Here is a 21,399-nt window from a genome sequence, read left to right on the forward strand (position 1 = left end):
AAAAACAGTAAATAAAATTACAAATACAGATAAAAAGGAAAAACTGAAATTAAAGCGTCGAAAAGCGATATGAAATTAAGAATGCACACACCAAAAAAAGTATAAATTATAAAATAATAAATACAGGTCCATATAAAAAAATAGATTATTTTTGAAAAGTTACTTAATTTCAGTAATTCAGTAAAAAAAATCGGTGTCTCAGTATATTAGAATATTATGTATATACACACACACACACACACACACACAATTGGTACTTTCGGCAGTGTGAGCAGTGTGGGCAGTGTGCCAATCCTGCCGGAAAATAAAATCCAGATCTAAAATATTAATTGCAGCTCCAGCACTAAAACTGAAGCACCAACGGATATTTAACCTGTGCTCACTGACTGTGTACAGGGTGAGGAGGAAACCGGGGGGACTTTTATATTCAGCTGATTTGTTTCTCAGTCTGTTGTGGGTGAAGAATTGTCTGTGTATAAATCAGCAGTATAGAGGTTCAGTATTTCTCACAGCAGATCTGATAACGTATTAAAGTGCAGTGATCTGATCTACGCTGATATAAATCAAATCCCGGCACTCCGGCAGGATCACTGGAGAGAGAAAACGCCGGAATAATGGCAGCTTGTGTTTCTGGGGTCGGCGGACGCTGTGCAGTTTTCAGTAACGGCACTTTGGCTTTAATTGCAGCTTAATCAGTCAATCCATCAACCTTTATTTAAAGTGGAAATACACCGAGGGTGACCTTCATTTACAATGTAGCTGTGTATTATACAAAAGAAAGGATTGAGAATATAATAAATAAGAAATAATATATTTAAACCCCCCCCCCCCAAAAAAAATGAGACAGATTGAGAGAGTGAGACAGACTTAAATAAATAAAAAATTATGTAAAAAGAATATAAAACTATATGCGGGAAAACAATAAAAATTAAATATATCGAGTAAAAGAGAAAAAAAGACAAAAGTGATTTAAAGCATTGAAAAGTGATATAAAATCAAAAATGCACTCCAAAAAAAACAAAGTACAATTATAAAATAATAAATATAGGCCCATCTTAAAAAATCTGAATATTATTTTAAAAGTTACTTTATTTTAGTAATTTAATAAAAAAATAAACGAATATAAAAAAATAATATAATTTAAAATATATTATATTTAAAAAATAATATCATATAAATTAATACAAAACTATATGCAGGAAAACAATTAAAATTAAATATAGAGAGTAAATAAAATTACAAATGAAAAGGAAAAAGAAAAAAATGAAATTAAAGTGTCGAAAAGCAATATAAAATTAAGATTGCACACAAAAGAAAAAAAATATCATTTTAGTAATTCCATTAAAAAAATCCGTGTCTTATAATATTAGAATATAATACATGACCAAATCCTGCTGGAAAATGAAATCCTCATCTTCATAAAAGTTGTCAGTAGCAGAGGGAAGCATAAAGTGCTGTAAGATTTAGTGGGAAAACAAAACTGCACTGACTTTAGACTTGATAATAAAACACAGTGGATCAACACCAGCAGATGACAGACATGTCTCTTTATCCAAACCATCACTGATTGTAGAAACTTCACACTAGACCTCGAGCAGTTTGGACTGTGTGTCTCTCCACTCTTCCTCCAGACTCTGCTCCCTTGATTTACAAATGAAATGCAGCGAGAGATGTTCACTTGTGTAACTAGAGCTAAAAGCAGATCTCCACGCATTTATTTCAGCGTCCGGCCGGGATTAACGTTCCACCCCACGCTAATTTTGATTAAGTACCTGAATCACTCGCAGCCATCGCTTATAATTTATCTAAAAACACAAACCGCTTATAAAAGCTAATGCACACCAATCAGAGCACTAATCACCCAGATGGCATCAACACAGACACAGTGACTGTTCTGATCTGATTAAAAAAAGCTCTAATTTTTTGGCAGGATCAAAAATAAATCAGTTTATCTGTGTGAAAGACCTTTGAAGCTCATCCTTTTATCAATGTTCCTCTGATTACACCACAAACAACAAGATACATGATAAAAATCATTTTTAAATTTGACTAAATTAAGAGCTTAGTGTATTCTTGTTATCATTGTTCAAAACAATTGTAGGTAACACTTCCTATGAATCCATTTACTAGGGATACAGCATAATTCATAATGCTAAGCTGCTGTAAACTAAATGGGTGGGGGTAAATAAATTGATGTAGGGTGAATGATCAGGGCTAAACTACTGTAGGCTGAATGGGTGGGGCTAAACTGCAGCAGGCTGAATGGGCGGGGCTAAATAAACTACTGTAGGCTGAATGGGTGGGGCTAAACTACTGTAGGCTGAATGGGCAGGGCTAAACTGCTGTTGACTGAATGGGTTGAGCTGAAATACGGTAGGTTGAAAGGATGGGGTTCAAATGTTTCAGGCTGAATGGATGTGGTAAATAAACTGCTGTAGGCTAAAAGTGTGTGGCTAAATAAACTGATGTAGGTTAAATGGGTGTGGCTAAATAAACTGATGTAGGCTAAATGGGTGGGGCTAAACAGCAGTAGGCTGAATAAGTGGGGTTAAATAATTTGCTCTAGAATGAATAGGTGAAGCTGAACTACAGTAGCATGAAAGGGCGGGGCTACACAGTTGCAGGCCAAATGAGTGGGGCTAAAAAAACAGCTGTAGGCTGAATGAATGGAGCCGAACTACAGAAGACTGAATAATGGGTGGGACCAAATAAACTGATTTTGGCTGAATGGGCGGGGTCAAATAAAAAGATGTAGGCTGAATGGGTGTGGCTAAATAAACTGATGTAGGCTGAAAGGGTGTGGCTAAATAAACCGATGTAGGCTGAATGGGTGGGGTCAAACTACAGTAAGCCGAATAATGGATGGGGCTAAACTGATGTAGGATGAATGGGTGGAGTTAAACTACAGTCGGTAGAATAGGTGAGGTCAAACTACAGTGGGCTGTATAATGGGTGGGGCTAAACTATCTGCTGTAGGCTGAAAGGTTGGAGCCGAACTACAGTAAGCTAAATGGTTGGAGACGAACTACAGTAGGCTAATGGGTGGGACCAAATAAACTGATTTAGGCTTAACAGGTGGAGCCAAACTACAGTAGACCGTATAATGGAGAGGGCTAAATAAACTGCTGTAGGCTGAATGGGTGGAACTAAATAAACTAATCAAGTCTAAAAGGTGTGGCTAAATAAACTGCTGTAGGCTGAATGGGTGGAGCCGAACTACAGTAGGCTGTATAATGGGTGTGGCTAAATAAACTGATGTAGGTTAAATGCGCTGCAGACTGCGCTGACCTCTCCTGACCCTGTATCTCAGGTTAACTGCAGTAATGAGAGAATTACGAGCGTTTAAATTGACTGAAATACTTTCAGACGGCCCGGCTGGGTGCTAATTATCCTCCATCAGAACCCATCTGCCCGTCCCGATGCCCGCTCCCCTGGCGCTGCCAACAGAGCGGCTCTGCCAAGAAAAACAACTACCAGCATCAATTACATCAGGTAACATGCAGCTGTTCCAGCTCCACAGGTCAGACCCCGCAACATCCCTACAACACAGGTCAACCCGGATCAGGTGACGGTACACAGACGTATGAGTGATTACAGACACTGTAAACCTGCAATATGTTACAACTCAAATAAAACTAAATAAATCTAAATTATAAATCTAGTCTATTTCATTTTTATTTATTTATATACGAATTTGTATGAACAAATCTTATTCATTACTTTCATTAGCTCTTATTTGTGCCTCCTTGAACAAGTATCATTTGTGTATATAGTGAATATAATATTTAGGTATATATAATTATTTTTTGGTATATAAATTTGGTGTATAATAATGTTTATTAAGTTATAGGGCTGGACGAAATGGCCACAATTTACATCACTATATACAGTGTTTATTCATTTCTGTCAACACAATATATAATTCTGATATTGATTTGAACAGTATAGATACCAACCTTGGTTTATATAACCATTGTGCCAATAGAGCTTGATGATATGGTTAAAAAAAAAAATATATATATATATATATTATATTACAATATTTAGAGGAAACATGTTATTCCTTATTTCACACAATTAGAATATGGGCTATACAAAACTATTTTCAGTTTCAGTCCCTTTCAGAATGAGCTGTTTAAGGGCTCTGGCCATGTTTCTGCTGAGCATTTACGACACATTAGCGTTAGCTTGTGCTAAATGGTAAAATATGACCAAGCTAGATCATGCTAACTGCGACAGAAGCACATAACTGTTTATTATTTGAAAGTACAAACATTTTTCTTTATGCTGATATGCCACAGCCAGTAGGTATAGATCCCTTCCTCAGACGAAGTCTGCTGGCTAATTCTGTTCTGTACTGTCTGAGCTTCTTAACCAAAATGACCAAAATATCAGATCTTTGTGTTGTGCTCTTGTGGGAGTTGATGGATGAGAGGTGGAGCCAGAGCGGTTCTATGTAGGTTTCCTTATTGTGACGTCACAATAAACAGATGTGTGTTTTATTTTCGCACTTTTAGTGTTTATAGGGGCTGTCGAAACCCAACTGGAAATAAAAAACATACAAAAAAAAAAAAACCTTCAACTATTATGCTATTCAAATACTGTTTCATGAACTGTACAGTGATTTTTATTACACTTTTAATGATAAAATGAAACGTACTGATAATATCCCTGATATTCTTATTAAAGCATATAGTCATATATGTATCACGATAAAATATTAATTGATATATTGCCCAGTTCTGATGTATAATAAATTCCCTTTATAATCAATAAAGGAATAAATGACTTCATCCATCCATCTAAACGAGCTCACCTGTGGTTCTTGTCCTCCATTTGCAGGTTGTAGAGCATCTCGTCCCCCAGCTGACCTTTGGTGATGTTGGCGTCCCCCCACTTCAGTTTGAGGCTCTGGGGTCCGGCAGCGCTGCACTCGAGGCGAGGGGGCAGGGGGGGCAGGGGTTTAGTCCGGGCCAGCAGAGGGGGGCATAATGGACCAGAACCAACTGCATTCACTGCCTGGATCTGCACACTACCACACACACACACACACACACACACACACAGAGCATATACATAATTAATCTATAATGCTCATAACATTATTTTAATATGATCCACACTCTCATTCTGACAGACTGTAATACTCTGCAGAAATCAGTAGAGAGGGGGTGCTTTATAATGCTCTATAACGTTCAAATGATTCACTCGCTCATTCTGACAAACTGTAATACAATACAGGATAAATAGGGGGCGCTCTATAATGCTTATATGATCCACACTCTCATTCTGACAGACTGTAATACACTACAGGATAAGTAAGGAGCGCTCTATAATGCTCTATAATGTTCATATGATTTACATTCTCTATCTGACAGACTATAATACATTAGACAAAGTGTAGGGGAAGCTCTATAATGCTCTATAATGTTCATATGATCCACACGCTCATTCTGACGGACTGTAAAACACTATAGGATAAGCAGGGGGCGCTCTATAATGCTTTATAATATTCATATGATCCACACGCTCAATTTTGACAGGCTATAATATGCCATAGGAAGTACAGGGGGCGCTCTATAGTGCCCTAGAATGTTCATATGATCCACACTTTTATTCTAAAAGACTGTAATACACTACAGGAAGTACAGGCGGTGCTCTATAATGCTTAACAATGTTCAAATGATCCACACACTGTATGCTCTATAATGGTCATATGATCCACATTCTTATTCTGACAGACTCTATTACACTACAGGAAGCATAGGGGGCGCTCTATAATGCTCTATAACGTTCAAATGACCTACACACTCATTCTGACAGACTGTAATACACTACCTGATAAATAGGGGGCGCTCTATTATGCTTAACAATGTTAAAATAATCCACACATTTATTCTGACAGACTGTAATACACTACATGATGAATAGGGGGAGCTCTATTATGCTCTATAATGTTCAAAAGACCTACACACTCATTCTGACAGACTGTAATACACTACATGATAAATCGGGGGCGCTCTATTATGCTCAACAATGTTTAAATAATCCACACACTTGTTCTGACAGACTGTAATACTCTACAGAAAGCTGGTAATTTCTTCTTAAATGCTTTAAAATAACTTTATTCCACATTTGTGATTCTCATGAGATGCTGCGGTGGCATTTAACAGGTTTTGTTGTTTTTTTTTTACAGCAGTAAATAAAGCATATCCCACTAAATGTCAGCACCATCAGGGAATAAAGAATTATGTGCTTATATTAGTCACTGAAGAATGGACTAGCTGCATTTATTAGCATGCTAACAAGCGGTGTTTGTTTTGATTAAGGAGAAGCAACAGCAAAAAAACAAAAGGTAATCTCTCAGTTTTACGGCTGTAATCGATAACCCATTAGCGAGTTCCAGCACCGAGGGAATCCATAATGCGCCGGAACCTTTTAAAAAGCGCTTTAATTGTGAGTTAATTAATTTGAAAACAAATAAAAATCTCTCTTCTGGAAACAGTGCATTCATTAGCTCCGCTGCAGCGTAGACGGAGGAGAATAACAGCGGGCACAGGTGAACTGTCCTGAGCTGGGAGTGTAATAAAAGAAAAATAGATACCATTATAACAGCAGCAGATATGAATTAAAAGTCTGACGGTAAGTAGCTGAACGATTGTTTTCCGCTACACAAAGGGACATGATGGAGTGAATCACTAATCGCTGAGTTATGTGCTCTTGAGCAGCCTGACCTTCTCCTTACCGCTGACAAAAACAAAACTGAGTATTATAATTGAATAATGAGAATCTTTATAACTTTATAATGCTCTATAACATTCATATGATCCACACACTCATTCTAACAGACTGTAATGCACTACAGAAAGTGTAGGGGGCGCTCTATAATGCTCTATAATGTCCATATGACCCACAATCTCTATCTGACAGACTGTAATACACTATAAAAAGCATAGGGGGTGCTCTATAATGTTTGTACAATCCAACAGAAAGTGTAGGGGGCGCTCTATAATGCTTTATAATGTTCATACGATGCACACGCTCATTCTAACAGACTGTAATACACCACAGGAAGTGTAGGGGGCGGTCTATAATGCTCTATAATGTTCATATGATCCACAGTCTTTATCTGACAGACTGTGAAACACTACAGGAAGTCAAGACACCCACTTATAAAAGTTTTATAATCAATTGTGCTTAAAGCCACACGCAATCATATTACTTTATGCTAGTTTCTGATTTTCACACCTTCTTTCAGCACTTCAAACCCATTGACTATTTCACAGAAGGTAAATCAGAAGGGCATTGGTCACATTGGATGAAGCTGTCTGGGGCGGGGTTAATAAAGTAAATACAGGAAGAAGGTTCTGTGTTCTGGTCTAGCACATATTTCAGTGTAGTTTATCATGGAGCTGCAGCAGAGATGGCATTAGTTAGTAGCTAATAGTAGTAATTGTCTAGTTATTAAATCAGGTTAAACTGCACCTGAACAGCCAAATAGCATAAACAGGTGGAATACAGCTGATAGTCGGGTCGGATCGAAGTCTGATCACCTTTTTACCACATTCTCTCAACTTTTTTTTGGGATTGGACTGAGACCCCTTCCTCTTAAGTGCATTGGTGCAGCTGTTTTGGTCTAAAAAAAGAGTTCGCACCTGTCCAAACGAGTCTGATTTAGCCAGACTAAATAGTACTAATAGTACACTTAGACACTTCTATTTGTGGGAACTTAATATCATTAACATTCTTTCTTAAACCACACCCATTAAGGAAGCAGGGTTTGTATGGTCATAAAAAACCTGGAAAATTCATGGAATTTTCAAATAGCAATTTCCAGGCCTGGATAAGTTTTGGAAAAATAAAAATATCCAGAAAAAAATGGAAAAGTCATGGAAATTTGCAATCTACAAAGCTTTGTGTTTTTTCTTCTTTTATCTAACGATGGAAAAAAAGCTATTTTGAGCTGACAAATACATCAGCTCAGAGTTAATTCAGTAATTTAGCCCTGCCACTCATTTTATTATAAACAAATTGGGTCAACATTGCTTAAAGAAATGTTTTTTTTTAATCAAATTAATTTTAGGCCTACTGTAATCAATTTTAATTATAGTTTTAGTTGATTTTTGGTTTTATTGTCCATGTCTGCACTGATGTTTAACAACCGTATTGGCATGAAAATTTACCTTGAAGGCTTGGATAGGACATGTAAAAGTCATGAAAATGTCTTGGTTAAAAACTGTATGAACCCTAAAGAGGCTGCAGTTCTCCACATTCCTTCCTGTTCCTCAAAGCCTGAAGAGCGTTCCTCCTGATGCTGTTCTGAGGGCGCAGTTCGGAGGTCCTGGACTCTATAAATAGATTAATGAGTTCTGAGAGTAATCTGCGGACGGATCTGGGAGCGGATCTGAAGGTGAAGCTGAGCTAAACGTCAGTGTGTTTGACATTTATCTGAAACCAGAACACACTCTAACCTTTCCTCAGATTTCATTACAGCGGCCGAGCTAATGACCACAGACACCATCAGCCGGATGGAGCATCAGTCCTGACTCTGCGGCTAATAATAAAAAACAAGACATTTTCTATTCTTATTATTTTTGGCTCCAGTGGAGAATCATGACTATTAGAACTCTGCCTTCAGTTCAGAACACCAAGCTCAAAACCCACCTGCACCTAAATGCTAATAGCTTCTAGCTCTCTTCCTGGACTTTTGTTGTATGTTGGCGATATTTTGGTTGGTATTTTGGTGTATCTAGATTAAACAAGAACAATTGGTAAATGGGCCACTCCAGCGAATGGGTGCCATTTCTGTCCCCAGTAAATTATATGTATAAATGTGCACACAAAATAACTTTATAATACATTTTATTATAAAGCATTGTATCTTGTACATTGACCTTATTGCAAAAAAAAAAAAAGATATGTAATTACAAAATATTAATAAAAACTACTTAATACACTGAAGAAATAGCACTTGTTACCTCTCCCCGCTCTATACTCTAACTATAAACTTTACTATAAAACATTTTTGTGTGAATCCAAATCCCATCTATGCTTTAATAAAAAAAAAAGTATAATAAATCCATAATATTTAAGTTAAAATACACATTTTAGTCGTGTCCCTGGGTTTCACTCAGTCCTGTTACCGTAACACATTACCTCTGATAATCTGAAACATCTACAACAGGAAGTGACATCAGCTGGTTCTTCTGAAGATCATGGGAAGACCAAAATTAAGTTCCCTTATTAGTTTTTAGTCTGTATGTTTGATCTTATTGTAACTATAACTGAGGAGCTCAATCTCAACACTCACTCCTGTTACCTACATTAATTCTTACATCTTACTTGTTCATTTTTAATATGCAAATTTGGGAAAAATAACTAGAATGTGCTCAGTGTCCTCATGCTATTAGCATAGCCGCCGTTTAGCTATTATTCATGTTTCTGCTAATTCTCTGCTAAAAAAAAAAAAATCATTCCTGTTACTCAAAACATAAAAAGTAACAGTATTGAAAGCCAGTAACAGGAGTAAGTTCCAGCAACAGGAATTAGTGTCATTAATTGAAATGATTTTTTTAGTCATAAATATCAATTATTTGAACATGCAGTCAACCATTTATTTTAAATTAAGACTTTCTTTAGAGATAATTAAAGGAATTAGTGGACTTGCTTTTTAACATGCTTTTTAAATGAAAAAAGAGTTTTTTAACCATCTTCAGATTATAAATCTAGTAGAAAAAATCAAGTAAAGCTTTTTTGTTGTTGTTTTAAACAGTTAAATATGTGTGCTATTTGAGTCAGAGTTTAAAAAACAAAAAAAAATAAATACAACAAGTACATTAAAAGCCATTTTTTTGCTTTGATTTTAAGTAAAAACCTGATGAATGAAGTGCAGACTTTGACCTTGCAGAGACAGTCTGATCATATCTGATTAGCCTGTGTCAGAAGAGTCAGTAAGTGACACCAGTCATCTGAGAGATAACAGCGTCCGGCTCCCTGCACCTCCGGACACGGACAGCTCGCACAGATCAGTGCTGATTGGTTAGAAAATGAAATGCCTACATGTTTAATTACAGAACAACAACAAACAAAAAACAAACAATAATCATCAAACGAGACGTGAAGCGATGAGAAACCCGTCCCTGTCAGCCTGGATTTAATCCCCCTGCTGCTCCGTGGGAAACTCTGGATCAAGTTTGATGAAGATCATATGGAAGACTCTCCTTTTCCACATTAACCCATAACCTCAGCCATTATGCAAATGAGATGGAGAGCTAACAGCCCAAAACTGCAGAGGCTTCGGAACATCAGCGCTCCAGAGTCGGGACAGGAAACGCATTCTACACACTCATAAAAATGCTAATTCATTCAGCTGCAGGCCCACAAGGACATTAGTGGCATCACCAGTACTGAACACCTGCTGGCTTCAGATCCAGAGTACTGGGAAATGCCACGAGCAAAGACACGGACAACAACATTCAGTGCTAAGGTCAATAACATGGACAATGCTACAGACAACAATACAGACAACAACACACTCAATGACAGACAATGACACATTTAATGCTATGGTCAATAACATGGGCAATGCTATGCACAACCACACGCGGAATGATATGGACAACGACACGCTCAAAGCTACAGTCAACACAACGCTTAATGCTATGCACAATGACACAGACAATAACGTGGTCAATGCTATGGGCAAAGACACGGGCAAAGACACGGGCAAAGACACGGTCAATGACGCAGGCAATGACACGGTCAATGAAATGGTCAACAGCAGTGTCGATGCTATGGACAACAACAAGGGCCATGACATGGTCAATGTTACAGACAACGACACAGTCAATGCTATGGGCAATGACAGAGGCAATGACAGAGGCAACGACACAAGCTACAACATGAACAGTGAAAGGGTCAATGCTACAAACAATGACACAGGGCAACGACTCAGGGCAACGACACCGCCAGTGCTATAGACAATGACACTGTTAATGCTTTGAACAATGACACAATTAATGCTATGGACAATGACACAGTTAATGCTATAGACAATGACACAGCTAATGCTATGGACAATGAGAGAGGCAATGACACAGGCAATGACAGGCAATGACACAGGCAATGACACTGTCAGTGCTACGGACAACAACTCGGGCAATGACACAGACGATGCTATGGACATTAACATGGTCAATGCTATGGACAACGACACAGTCAATGCTATGGGCAATGACACAGGCAATGACACAGGCAATGACACAGGCAATGACACAGGCAATGACACAGGCAATGACACAGGCAATGCTACGGACAACAACATGGTCAATGCTACGGTCAATGACACAGGCAACGAAACAGGCAATGACACGGACAGTGTCATGGTCAATGCTATGAACAATGACACAGGCAACGACACTGTTATTGCTACGGGCAACATCATGAGCAAGGACACAGGCAATTACATGTTCAATGCTACGGATGACAACACAGATGATGCCACGGGCAATGACATGGGCATCACTACAATTAATGGCATGGTCAAAGCCATGGTGAACAACGTGGTCAAAGCCTCAATTGACGTCACTGTATATGTATACTATATATGTATACTCAAATATTAATATCATTTTTATTAAGTGCTTATTTGATGCTTGAAACTCTGCTAAGATTGCAACCCTATTTTATATTAATGTACTGTAAATAAATTCTATATTCTTATACTGTATTTTTTTGTAAATTACTCGTCACCGTTGGCAGGAGGCACTCCTGCAGGAGTGAGAATGAAGCCTACACTGATATCTGACAGCGATGAGGCAGGTGTATGTACCTGTACTCAGTGTCTGGCTGTAGGTGCTGCAGCAGGTGGCAGGAGGATGTGTCGAGCTGAACGGTCAGCTCCCCCAGTGTGAGGGTGTAGCAGCTGATTTCAGCTCCGTTGCTGCAAGGCTCCTCCCACTTCAGCGGCAGGCAGGTGGAGGGGGCGTAGAGGCCGCTAGCGGTGGGGTCGTACTCTAGAACACACAGACCTGAGACCACGTCCGGCACCGTGGCCGGAGTGTGAAGGCTGACCTGCTCGCTGTATGGCCCGACACCGGCCTGATTAACCGCCTGAAAAGAGAGAGAGAGAGAGAGAGAGAGAGAGAGAAAATACATACTGGAGGAATGAAATCTACTGAATTCAGTCGATTTATGATGAGAGTTTATTAATAGCAGCTACTCAGGTTACATTAGATTAGTTCATTACACTCATTTTTCACGTTAGGCTAGAGATTGCATTAATCCAGGCTGAGGCTCTATCAGCAGCCGGAGTCCGAGAGAGCACAGAACAGACGGTGGCCTTACTCTCTCTGGTTGGGTAGATGGCGCTCTCTCCCAAATGTATTGCTGCCATTCTGATGCTCTACAGCACAGGCGTCTGTTATGCCAGGTTCATCTGATTCCATTTTTGAATTGATTTTCAATTTTCAAATCAGGCTAAACACAAATGAGAAGCTAGATAAAAAAAAATAAAAAAAAAATACAAAAAAAATAAAAAATAAGATTTAAATAATAACTCGATCTAAAAGGATAAGTAGACAAGATAAAACACAACTATGTTATATATAATATCAGAATAATAAAAAAGGATGATTATAGAAAAATAATCTTTTATGCGAAGAAGAACTTAATAATGATGAGAAGAATGCAAAGCAAATAACTAGCAAAATGAAAATAAAAAGACTGAATAAAAATTAAATGAAGTAGAAGTAGAAAAGTACAATATAGGACAAAATACATTAATACAAAAATAAAACAATTATAAAAGAAAAAAAAAAGGTAAATGAAAAAGGAAATTAAATTATTTAAATTCAAAGTTGAGTTTCAGAGATTGCCTCCTGTAGGGAATTTCAGTTTACTTGTGTATACTGTATGAGTGGACATCCTCTAAAATGCTTTGAAATGTATAAATATCATAAATTATTATTACTCATATGCTTATGAGTCATGTCACAAAAACAAATTTCAGCGTGCTCCTGCGCTGTGAGGGTTAAATCTGACAGTATTACAGCATGTAGCTGTGATCAGTCAGCTCCGTCTCGTCTGCAGGATGGTAATGACTCCTGACCAGAGCCGCTCTTCACAGAATTAATAAGCAGAGAGGATCGCGCTGCTTTAGCATGTAGCTGCTGCTGGAGTTCAGCAGAGCGGGAAGAGACAGAGGGAAGAGCTTTAATGAAGATAAAAGCCACAGAGTTCATTTTCTCAAACCCAAAACCTTAAACCTTCCACTGTCTCATCGTTACAGAGCTCGTTATCTCCCCAGCGGACAGAGCGCTTCTATTCCTCTTCTGATTAAAACCTAACATCACTCTTCCTCATAATAATTATACTGTCTGCTTCCTCAGACTGCAGCTCTGTCTCAGTGTATAATATCACTATACCTACATTTAGAGTGTTATTAATATATACAGCTCTGGAAAGAATTAAGAGAACACTTCAGTTTCTGAATCAGTTTCTCTGATTTTGCTATTTATTGGTTTATGTTTGAGTAAAATGAACATTGTTGTTTTATTCTATAAACTACAGACAACACTTCTCCCAAATTCCAAATAAAAATATTCAGTCATTTAGAGCTTTTATTTGCAGAAAATGAGAAATGGCTGAAATAACAAAAAAGATAAAAATAAAGTTTTAAGAGTTCAGAAATCAATATTTGGTAAAATAATCCTGTTTTTTTAATCACAGTTTTTTTCATGCATCTTGGCATCATGTTCTCCTCCACCAGTCTTACACACTGCTTTTGGATAACTTTATGCTGCTTTACTCCTGGTGCAAAAATCCATCTTCCTCTTGATTATATTCCAGAGGTTTTCAATTTGGTACGATCAAAGAAATGTATTATTTTTAAGTGGTCTTACTTTTATCCAGGAGCTGTATACATATTGCCCTTAATGAGAGACTGTAGCTCCGCCTCCTCTGTGTATAATATCACAATACCTACATTTAGAGTGTTATTAATATATATTTACACTAATGAGTGTCTGTGGCTCCGCCTCTGTGTGGTGTAGGTGGTGTTCTTTACCTGTAGTCTGCAGCAGTAGTGTGTAGCTGGGGTTAGGCTGGAGATTTCACACTGTGTATCGACTCCGCTGTAGATCAGCTCCATCGGCTCCTGATCCCGACTCCACTCCAGCCGGAACTCCGAGATATCCGCTCCCGAACTCTCCGGGTTCTAAATCAGAAACATCACAAGGACGTACGGGTTTCAAATAAAGTGGCCAGTGATTCGATGCATGATATGGTTGGTGGGTGTTTCTAATAAAGTGGCCAGTGAGTGTCTTTACCTCCCAGCTGACCAGCACACAGGTATTGGAGGTGAGTGTGAGGGTTGGCGCCCCACACTGGCCCGGAGGACCCGCTGCAGTGGTCACTTCTGTGGGTTCTGAGAAAGCACCGTACTGTACAGGAGAGAGATAGAGGTCAGAAAAAGGGCTCTTTTTGCTCTATATCTCTCAACAGTGACTCCACCACAGGTCTAGTGCCTCTGCTGGCTGGTTGCAGTATGATGTGTAGCTCCACCCATTAACATACGTTTTTTAATGAGAAAACAGCCCGCATAATTTCTTCCATCAAATCGCACATGATGCCATGAGCTTTTTCGGTGTTTATCATAAAACATCAGATTAGATCAGAATTCGTTGATGATCAGAATTAAGTTAATTGGATTAGAAATGGACTATTTTCAGCAAGATACTTTGATCGTGTTGGTATTGGTTGATATTTAGGATTAGGCAGATCTGATCAGATCACCACTAGGGCTCCAATGATTGGTCGATATAATTGCCAGTGTTGATTATTTAATTTGTCGACTACAAATTTCATTGTTGACTAATCGTTAACTTAGTGATTTGGAACGCGATAAAAAAAAAAACAGGAGGACCAGTGAGTTATTATTATTTTTTTTTTTCGATCACATCGCGTTCAGTAGCTCCTCTATTTCCGCTTGTTGTTGTGTTTTACGTAGATCTCCGTGGAAACGTGCCCCAAAAGTTTACTCTAATTATGGTGCGCGGCAGTGGACAAATAGCTATGTTATTAAACGCGAGGAGATGAAACTCAGATATGTGTCTGAATGGGAGTAAAATTACAGGAGGACCACGGAGTTCAGAGAAAAACAGAAATTTTCTCAGAGGACGTCTGAGTAAAACACATACACTTACATTACAGACGGGAATAAAATCACAGAGGACACCCATAAAAGAGAAAATTACGCCAGAACCCCCTGAGAAACTAATCCCATCCAGATAGGGCTTAAGACTCCCAGACACTTGACAGTTGGCTATGGCATCCCTAGGCCATTGAACCTGTGATAGGTCTAATGCTCACATAGTGATAAAAATCAACTGTGATTTATCTTAAAGCCCTACATGCCATTTATGTTTTTTTACAGTCATTAGCTTTAGGGTAGGGTAGAACCACATATGCAGATGGGGAAGTTCTGAAAGCGGACCCGGTTCATCAGAAACTCGGAGCACGTTTGGGCCGTCTCGGACTCGGAGCTCTTAAAGTTTACTCTCGCCTGGGATCTCGCCATGATCAAATAAAAACGGTAAACAAAGCTGCAGATTAACATCACTGTGGCCTTTCTCAGCGCACACACACACACACACACACACACACTCTCTGAATTCACATCGCTCTAGTCCTCAGTTCTCTGTTTGTTTTCTGTTGTTTCTCTGAACTGGCAGAGAAATTACAGATTTATGCTTAATAATAATAATCATGATTAATCACATCATTATGCTTACTCTCGGATCAGATTGATATTTGTCAACAATGTGCATTAAGGTGATCAGGTTGGAACGTTATCACAGGAATCTCGGCATCAAAATACTAAGATAAGTATTGACGATACTCAGTATTATAATAAGTATTGCAATAAAGACCGAATTTCAGCACTAAGCTGCTTAAATACGTACTGAACAATACTCAGTATTACAGTACTTGGAACGGAACATGTTACATGATTTTCTTTAGCATAAAGGTACTCTGAGTGCATCTGTATTAAATAATTATCAGCATTAAAATATTCAGATCGAGTCGATATCAGACAGAATTTAGCATTATGATACTCATTATTGATTGAAATTGTCAGAAACTCAGCATTAAAATACTCAGATCAGTACTGGACTATAACCAGTAAGCTACACAGATCAAATCAGGTGATACTCAGCATTCAGATTTAAGCACTCAGTTTAAGCACTGACAGCTTCAGCCAGTATTTTCTTATTTGAACTGTGCAGTACCTCATTGAAATCTGTGTGGGTTGTGGCCATTCCACCAGTCCAATTTCCCCAGGTAAAGACAATCTTTGCAATAGCATGCAAAGAGTAGAAACTTGGAAACTGGCTTGTTTCCTGATGAACAGGTAATCACTGAGCTTCAGTAAGGTTCTTTAACCATAGCTAGGTTATTTACCACCACCACTAACGAAGCAAAGATGGCCATTTTGGACATTGAAAACGTAAAATTATTGACTGATCAGCTACAGAGCAAGACTCGTCATCGCTTGCCACTATGCGTGAATCTGGCAACCCGCGTGAGCTTTGCATCTGGGAGGAGCGGGTATTAGCTCCAAGAGTGCCGGTGATGGACAGTGAAATGAAACTCACCCCTGCCTCGTTGGCAGCTCGCAGGCGGAAGCTGTAGGTGGCGCCGGGGAGCAGACTGCCAACAGTGCACTCCAACTCAGAACCGCAATAAACAACCGCAGAGTCTGATTCCCCCTCAGCCATCTCCACACTGTACTCCGACACGCCACAGCAGCCTTCAGAGGAGGGACAGTCTGCAGACAGACAGACAGATAGACCGACCGACAGACAGACAGTGAGAAATAACAGTGAGTCATATAGTGTCCAAAACCACTTAATCCAGTTGGGATTACTGAACACCTGTCTTCTGCTTGTATCTGTGAAGCTACACTACATGTCCAAAAGTATTCAGACAGCTCATCAAATTAACGAGTTCAGCTAATTTACTGAAAAGAAGTGACCAATAGAACAGGAAGTTCTGAAGCAACCATGATCACATGACCCTGCGGTTTAAGGGTATAAAGCTTTTAATATGCAGCATTAAGGTACTCAGATCAGTTGCTATAGGACACTATACTCAGCATTAAAGGAGGAATCCAGTTTAAAATGGACTTGAGTTGTAGTGAAGCAAGATAACAAGTGATCGTTTTTTTAATAAATAACTATTTTTACATCATAAACAACAAGCTCAATGTAGCTCCTCACTTCATTGGTAGAATTCTGAAGGTGCTGGCATTTAAATGAGGCACTGGGAACTTTGAAAGTGTACAGGTACTTTTTTAAAACACTGTTTATACCATAGACTGTATATAAAGATGGACGCCGTGTCGCCGTTCCCATTCATTCAATGAAAATGAAGCCAAAATCTTCCGCCATTTTGGCGATTCAGAGACCAGAGTCTGCGCAGTAGAGACCAGAGGAGGGAGAAAGGCTGTGGAGAGCTCCTACTCATTTAAATAACTCCGCCCCTGAGGGCTGCCTCGCGGTCTCAGACTGCAGAGCGAAGCGGAGCGGAGCTGACGGTCTGTTATTGGTCCCGCCCATAACCAGCCCTTTTACCATAACCACACCTTTTTTGAATAGAGCTGAATAACGTTTTAAAAAACGAATTCTGTGAGAATATAAAAATTTGACAATATACGCAGAGGTTACACTAGCTGCTGCATTTAAATAATGGAGGTAGAATTACAGCATATTAGAAAAAAATGTGATTAAAAGTTGTCTGTTTTGCCATTGAAACCTATGGGGATGGGTGGAGTTACACAGCTTTCTGCAGCCGAACAGCAGGGGGCGCCCGACCTGTGGTGGCTTCACTTTTGAGAGACGATGCTCTGTCCAGCTATACACAGTCTATGGTTTATACACACAGTACCTTCTGGCAGTTTTCTGTTTAACATTAAGGTACTAAATGCGTGCTACTTAGACATAAGATTGAATCAGTGCTCACAATTATGGTACATGGATTGGATCAGTATTAGATAATATTTGGCATCACCCAAAATTCAGCAATAACATTATTAAAGTACTCGGTACCACTTTAAAATAAGACTACCTTTATAAAGGGTTTATAAATGGTTTAGTTTATTAATGGTTACTAATTAGGTTATAAATGCCTTAAAAATCATTAATTATCAGTTATAACACATACGTAGAAATGTACGTAGACCTGTTGTTTGCCAAATAGTGAACCCACAGCAACATAACTGATTATTAACGATTTTAAGGCATTTACAACCTAATTAGTAACCATTAATAAACTAATTGTAAACCATTTATTAACCCTTTATAAAGGTAGTCTTATTTTAAAGTGGTACCAAGTACTCTGATTGTATTGTTATTAGACAATACTCAAATTTAAGTTACTCTAGATAGAATGACATAATGCTCAGTAGTAACATAGCTAGCATTAAAATACTTGGACTACACATGTGTATATGCAAAACCGAGCATTAAGGTAATGTAATTGGATCAGTTATGGGCAATATTATTAACAGAGTGGATCAATATCAGCGTACTGAGACCTGCCCTGACTGGACACACAGATTGACTACAGATCAGATACAGATCGGATCAGTATAAAATGACATTCAGCATTAAGGTACTTAGAGTTAATCAACAAATTAAGATACCTGGGCGGGATTTTTCAGTGATATTTAATAATAAGATACTCAGATCAGATTGGAATGCAATTACATGCAATCAAATCCATTTTACAGCAATGTTCAAACATCCAATACATTCAATACAATGTTCAAACATTCCCTGCAAAGTAGAGGCTCTTACTGCAGTAAAACCAGACAAACTCCTGTCTAATCCCCTCGGTTTCAGAAGGAATGCTGGAGTACCACATCTCCACATACTTTTTATTTAGTGAAAGTCTCAAGTTAAACAAATAAATGATTAAAATTCTAAATAAAGTGATTTTAACAGCCAAAGTAATCAGACTGAGAGGTAACTGAGTATGGAGGCATCAGAGCTGGAAGCAGGAGAGACATCTATAAAATACATTTAAAAAGAAAGTAATTTGGTAGTAATTTAGAAATCTCATTCATTCAGAGTTGAATTGAGTCCACTGGAATAAACACGCCTGCGACTGAAGTTTTGTGAAGGTCTGGCGATTTATTTTAATCACCCGCAGCAGAAAAAGTCTGCTCACTAAAATCGGGGTGAGTCTCCTCCGAGTTTCTTAGCTAATAACGAACAAATTAACGAAGGCAGTGCGGAAAGAACGTGTTTATGTACGTTTTTGCAAGTATATACTGTATCTTTGATGTTCTGGGTGGCTGATAGGGTACTATCGGTGGTTTGTATGGCACAGCAGAACAGTTACCATGTAATCCTATGTTACAGTATAACAGGTTTTTACAAGGGTGCTAATGTTAACTTCTTTGATCATCTTAATTTATACTTCTTAGGTGGATGATAAGATATTGTTAGGTGGCTGCTAGGGTGAAAGTTGCTGTGTTATCTCAGGTGGCTCCCAGGGTGTAGCAGAGCAGTTGATCTGGTATTTCAGGTGTTTGCAGTGGAATTTAATGTGATTTTCATGGTGGCTGCTTGGCTGGTTTGCAGGTGGATGTAGGGGTACTGGTAGGGTGGTGTTTAAGGTGGTTGCCTGGGTGTTCCAGCAGTGAAAAGAAACAGAAAATGTCATATAAAAAAAGACAATAATAAAAGTTTCCTCACCCCACTGCAAGTGCACTTCCTTGTGTTTGGCTTTACCCACAATCCTCGGAGGCTGGCAGGGGCCTGGAGGCACGCTTAAGGTACGCACAGGAACACTCTCAGAACACTACCAACACAGACACACGCAAGAAAGGTTTAATCGCAATTAATTAATTGACTAATTAATTAATTAATTAACAAACCAATCAAAAGTACACCTGTTGCATTATGTACCACACTACTGCATTAAACTGAGCTATAGGAAATTGTGTTGTTTCTTCAGGTGTGTTACCTGGCTGTAGGTGTGTGTGTGTTGTTTCCTCAGGTGTGTTACCTGGCTGTAGGTGTGTGTGTGTTGTTTCCTCAGGTGTGTTACCTGGCTGTAGGTGTGTGTGTGTTGTTTCCTCAGGTGTGTTTCCTGGCTGTAGGTGTGTGTGTTGTTCTATCAGGTGTGTTACCTGGCTGTAGGTGTGTGTGTGTGTGTGTGTTGTTTCCTCAGGTGTGTTAACTGACTGTAGGTGTGTGCGTTGTTTCCTCAGGTGTGTTACCTGGCTGCAGGTGTGTGTGTGTTGTTTTTCCTCAGGTGTGTTACCTGGCTGTAGGTGTGTGTGTTGTTTTATCAGGTGTGTTACCTGGCTGTAGGTGTGTGTGTGTGTGTGTTGTTTCCTCAGGTGTGTTACCTAAATGTAGGTGTGTGTGTGTTGTTTCCTCAGGTGTGTTACCTGGCTGTAGGTGTGTGTGTGTGTGTGTGTGTTGTTTCCTCAGGTGTGTTACCTAAATGTAAGTGTGTGTGTGTTGTTTCCTCAGGTGTGTTACCTGGCTGTAGGTGTGTGTGTGTGTTGTTTCCTCAGGTGTGTTACCTAAATGTAGGTGTGTGTGTGTTGTTTCCTCAGGTGTGTTACCTGGCTGTAGGTGTGTGGGTGTTGTTTCCTCAGGTGTGTTTCCAGGCTGTAGGTGTGTGTGTGTTGTTTCCTCAGGTGCGTTACCTGACTGTAGGTGTGTGTGTTGCTTTCTTCAGGTGTGTTACCTGACTGTAGGTGTGTGTTGTTTCCTCAGATGTGTTACCTGTCTGTAGGTGTGTGTGTGTGTCTTTTCCTCAGGTGTGTTGTTTCCTCAGGTGTGTTACCTGACTGTAGGTGTGTGTGTTGCTTTCTTCAGTTGTGTTACCTGACTGTAGGTGTGTGTGTCTTTTCCTTAGGTGTGTTACCTAAATGTAGGTGTGTGTGTGTGTTGTTTCCTCAGGTGTGTTACCTGACTGTAGGTGTGTGTGTGTTGTTTCCCCAGGTGTGTTGTTTCCTCAGGTGTGTTACCTGACTGTAGGTGTGTGTTGCTTTCTTCAGGTGTGTTACCTGGCTGTAGGTACATGTGGGTGTGTCTGTGTTGTTTTCTCAGGTGTGTTAACTGGCTGTAGATGTGTGTGTTGTTTTCTCAGGTGTGTTACCTGACTGTGGCCTCCTGTGCTTATGCAGCAGAGGCGGAGTCTGTACAATGTTCCAGGCTTCAAGCAATCACACACACACTGGGTGGCAGGTCCACTGTATGCTACGTCCCACTGATTTGCTGCACACACACACACACACACACACACACACACACACACACACACACACACAATAGGTAAGCATGATTATTCTATATTTACTATAAATACTTTAATTAA

At 39.2% G+C, this 21,399-nt stretch overlaps 1 protein-coding gene across 1 annotated transcript in view; it reads right to left on the reverse strand.

Moving 5' to 3' along the window:
* The window catches only part of fndc3ba (fibronectin type III domain containing 3Ba), a 121,924-nt gene that overhangs the window by 9,313 nt on the left and 91,212 nt on the right, over positions 1 to 21,399 (reverse strand). The window contains exons 17-23 of the mRNA XM_049467293.1: positions 21,181 to 21,299; positions 19,761 to 19,866; positions 16,656 to 16,828; positions 14,328 to 14,441; positions 14,066 to 14,215; positions 11,831 to 12,111; positions 4,817 to 5,032 (exon numbers count right to left, since the gene is read on the reverse strand). Of these exons, the coding sequence (XP_049323250.1) occupies positions 4,817 to 5,032; positions 11,831 to 12,111; positions 14,066 to 14,215; positions 14,328 to 14,441; positions 16,656 to 16,828; positions 19,761 to 19,866; positions 21,181 to 21,299 (1,159 nt within the window). The remainder of the gene's footprint in view (positions 1 to 4,816; positions 5,033 to 11,830; positions 12,112 to 14,065; positions 14,216 to 14,327; positions 14,442 to 16,655; positions 16,829 to 19,760; positions 19,867 to 21,180; positions 21,300 to 21,399) is intronic.

Source organism: Astyanax mexicanus, chromosome 18 (assembly GCF_023375975.1).
Source record: "Astyanax mexicanus isolate ESR-SI-001 chromosome 18, AstMex3_surface, whole genome shotgun sequence".
NCBI lineage: Eukaryota > Metazoa > Chordata > Actinopteri > Characiformes > Acestrorhamphidae > Astyanax > Astyanax mexicanus.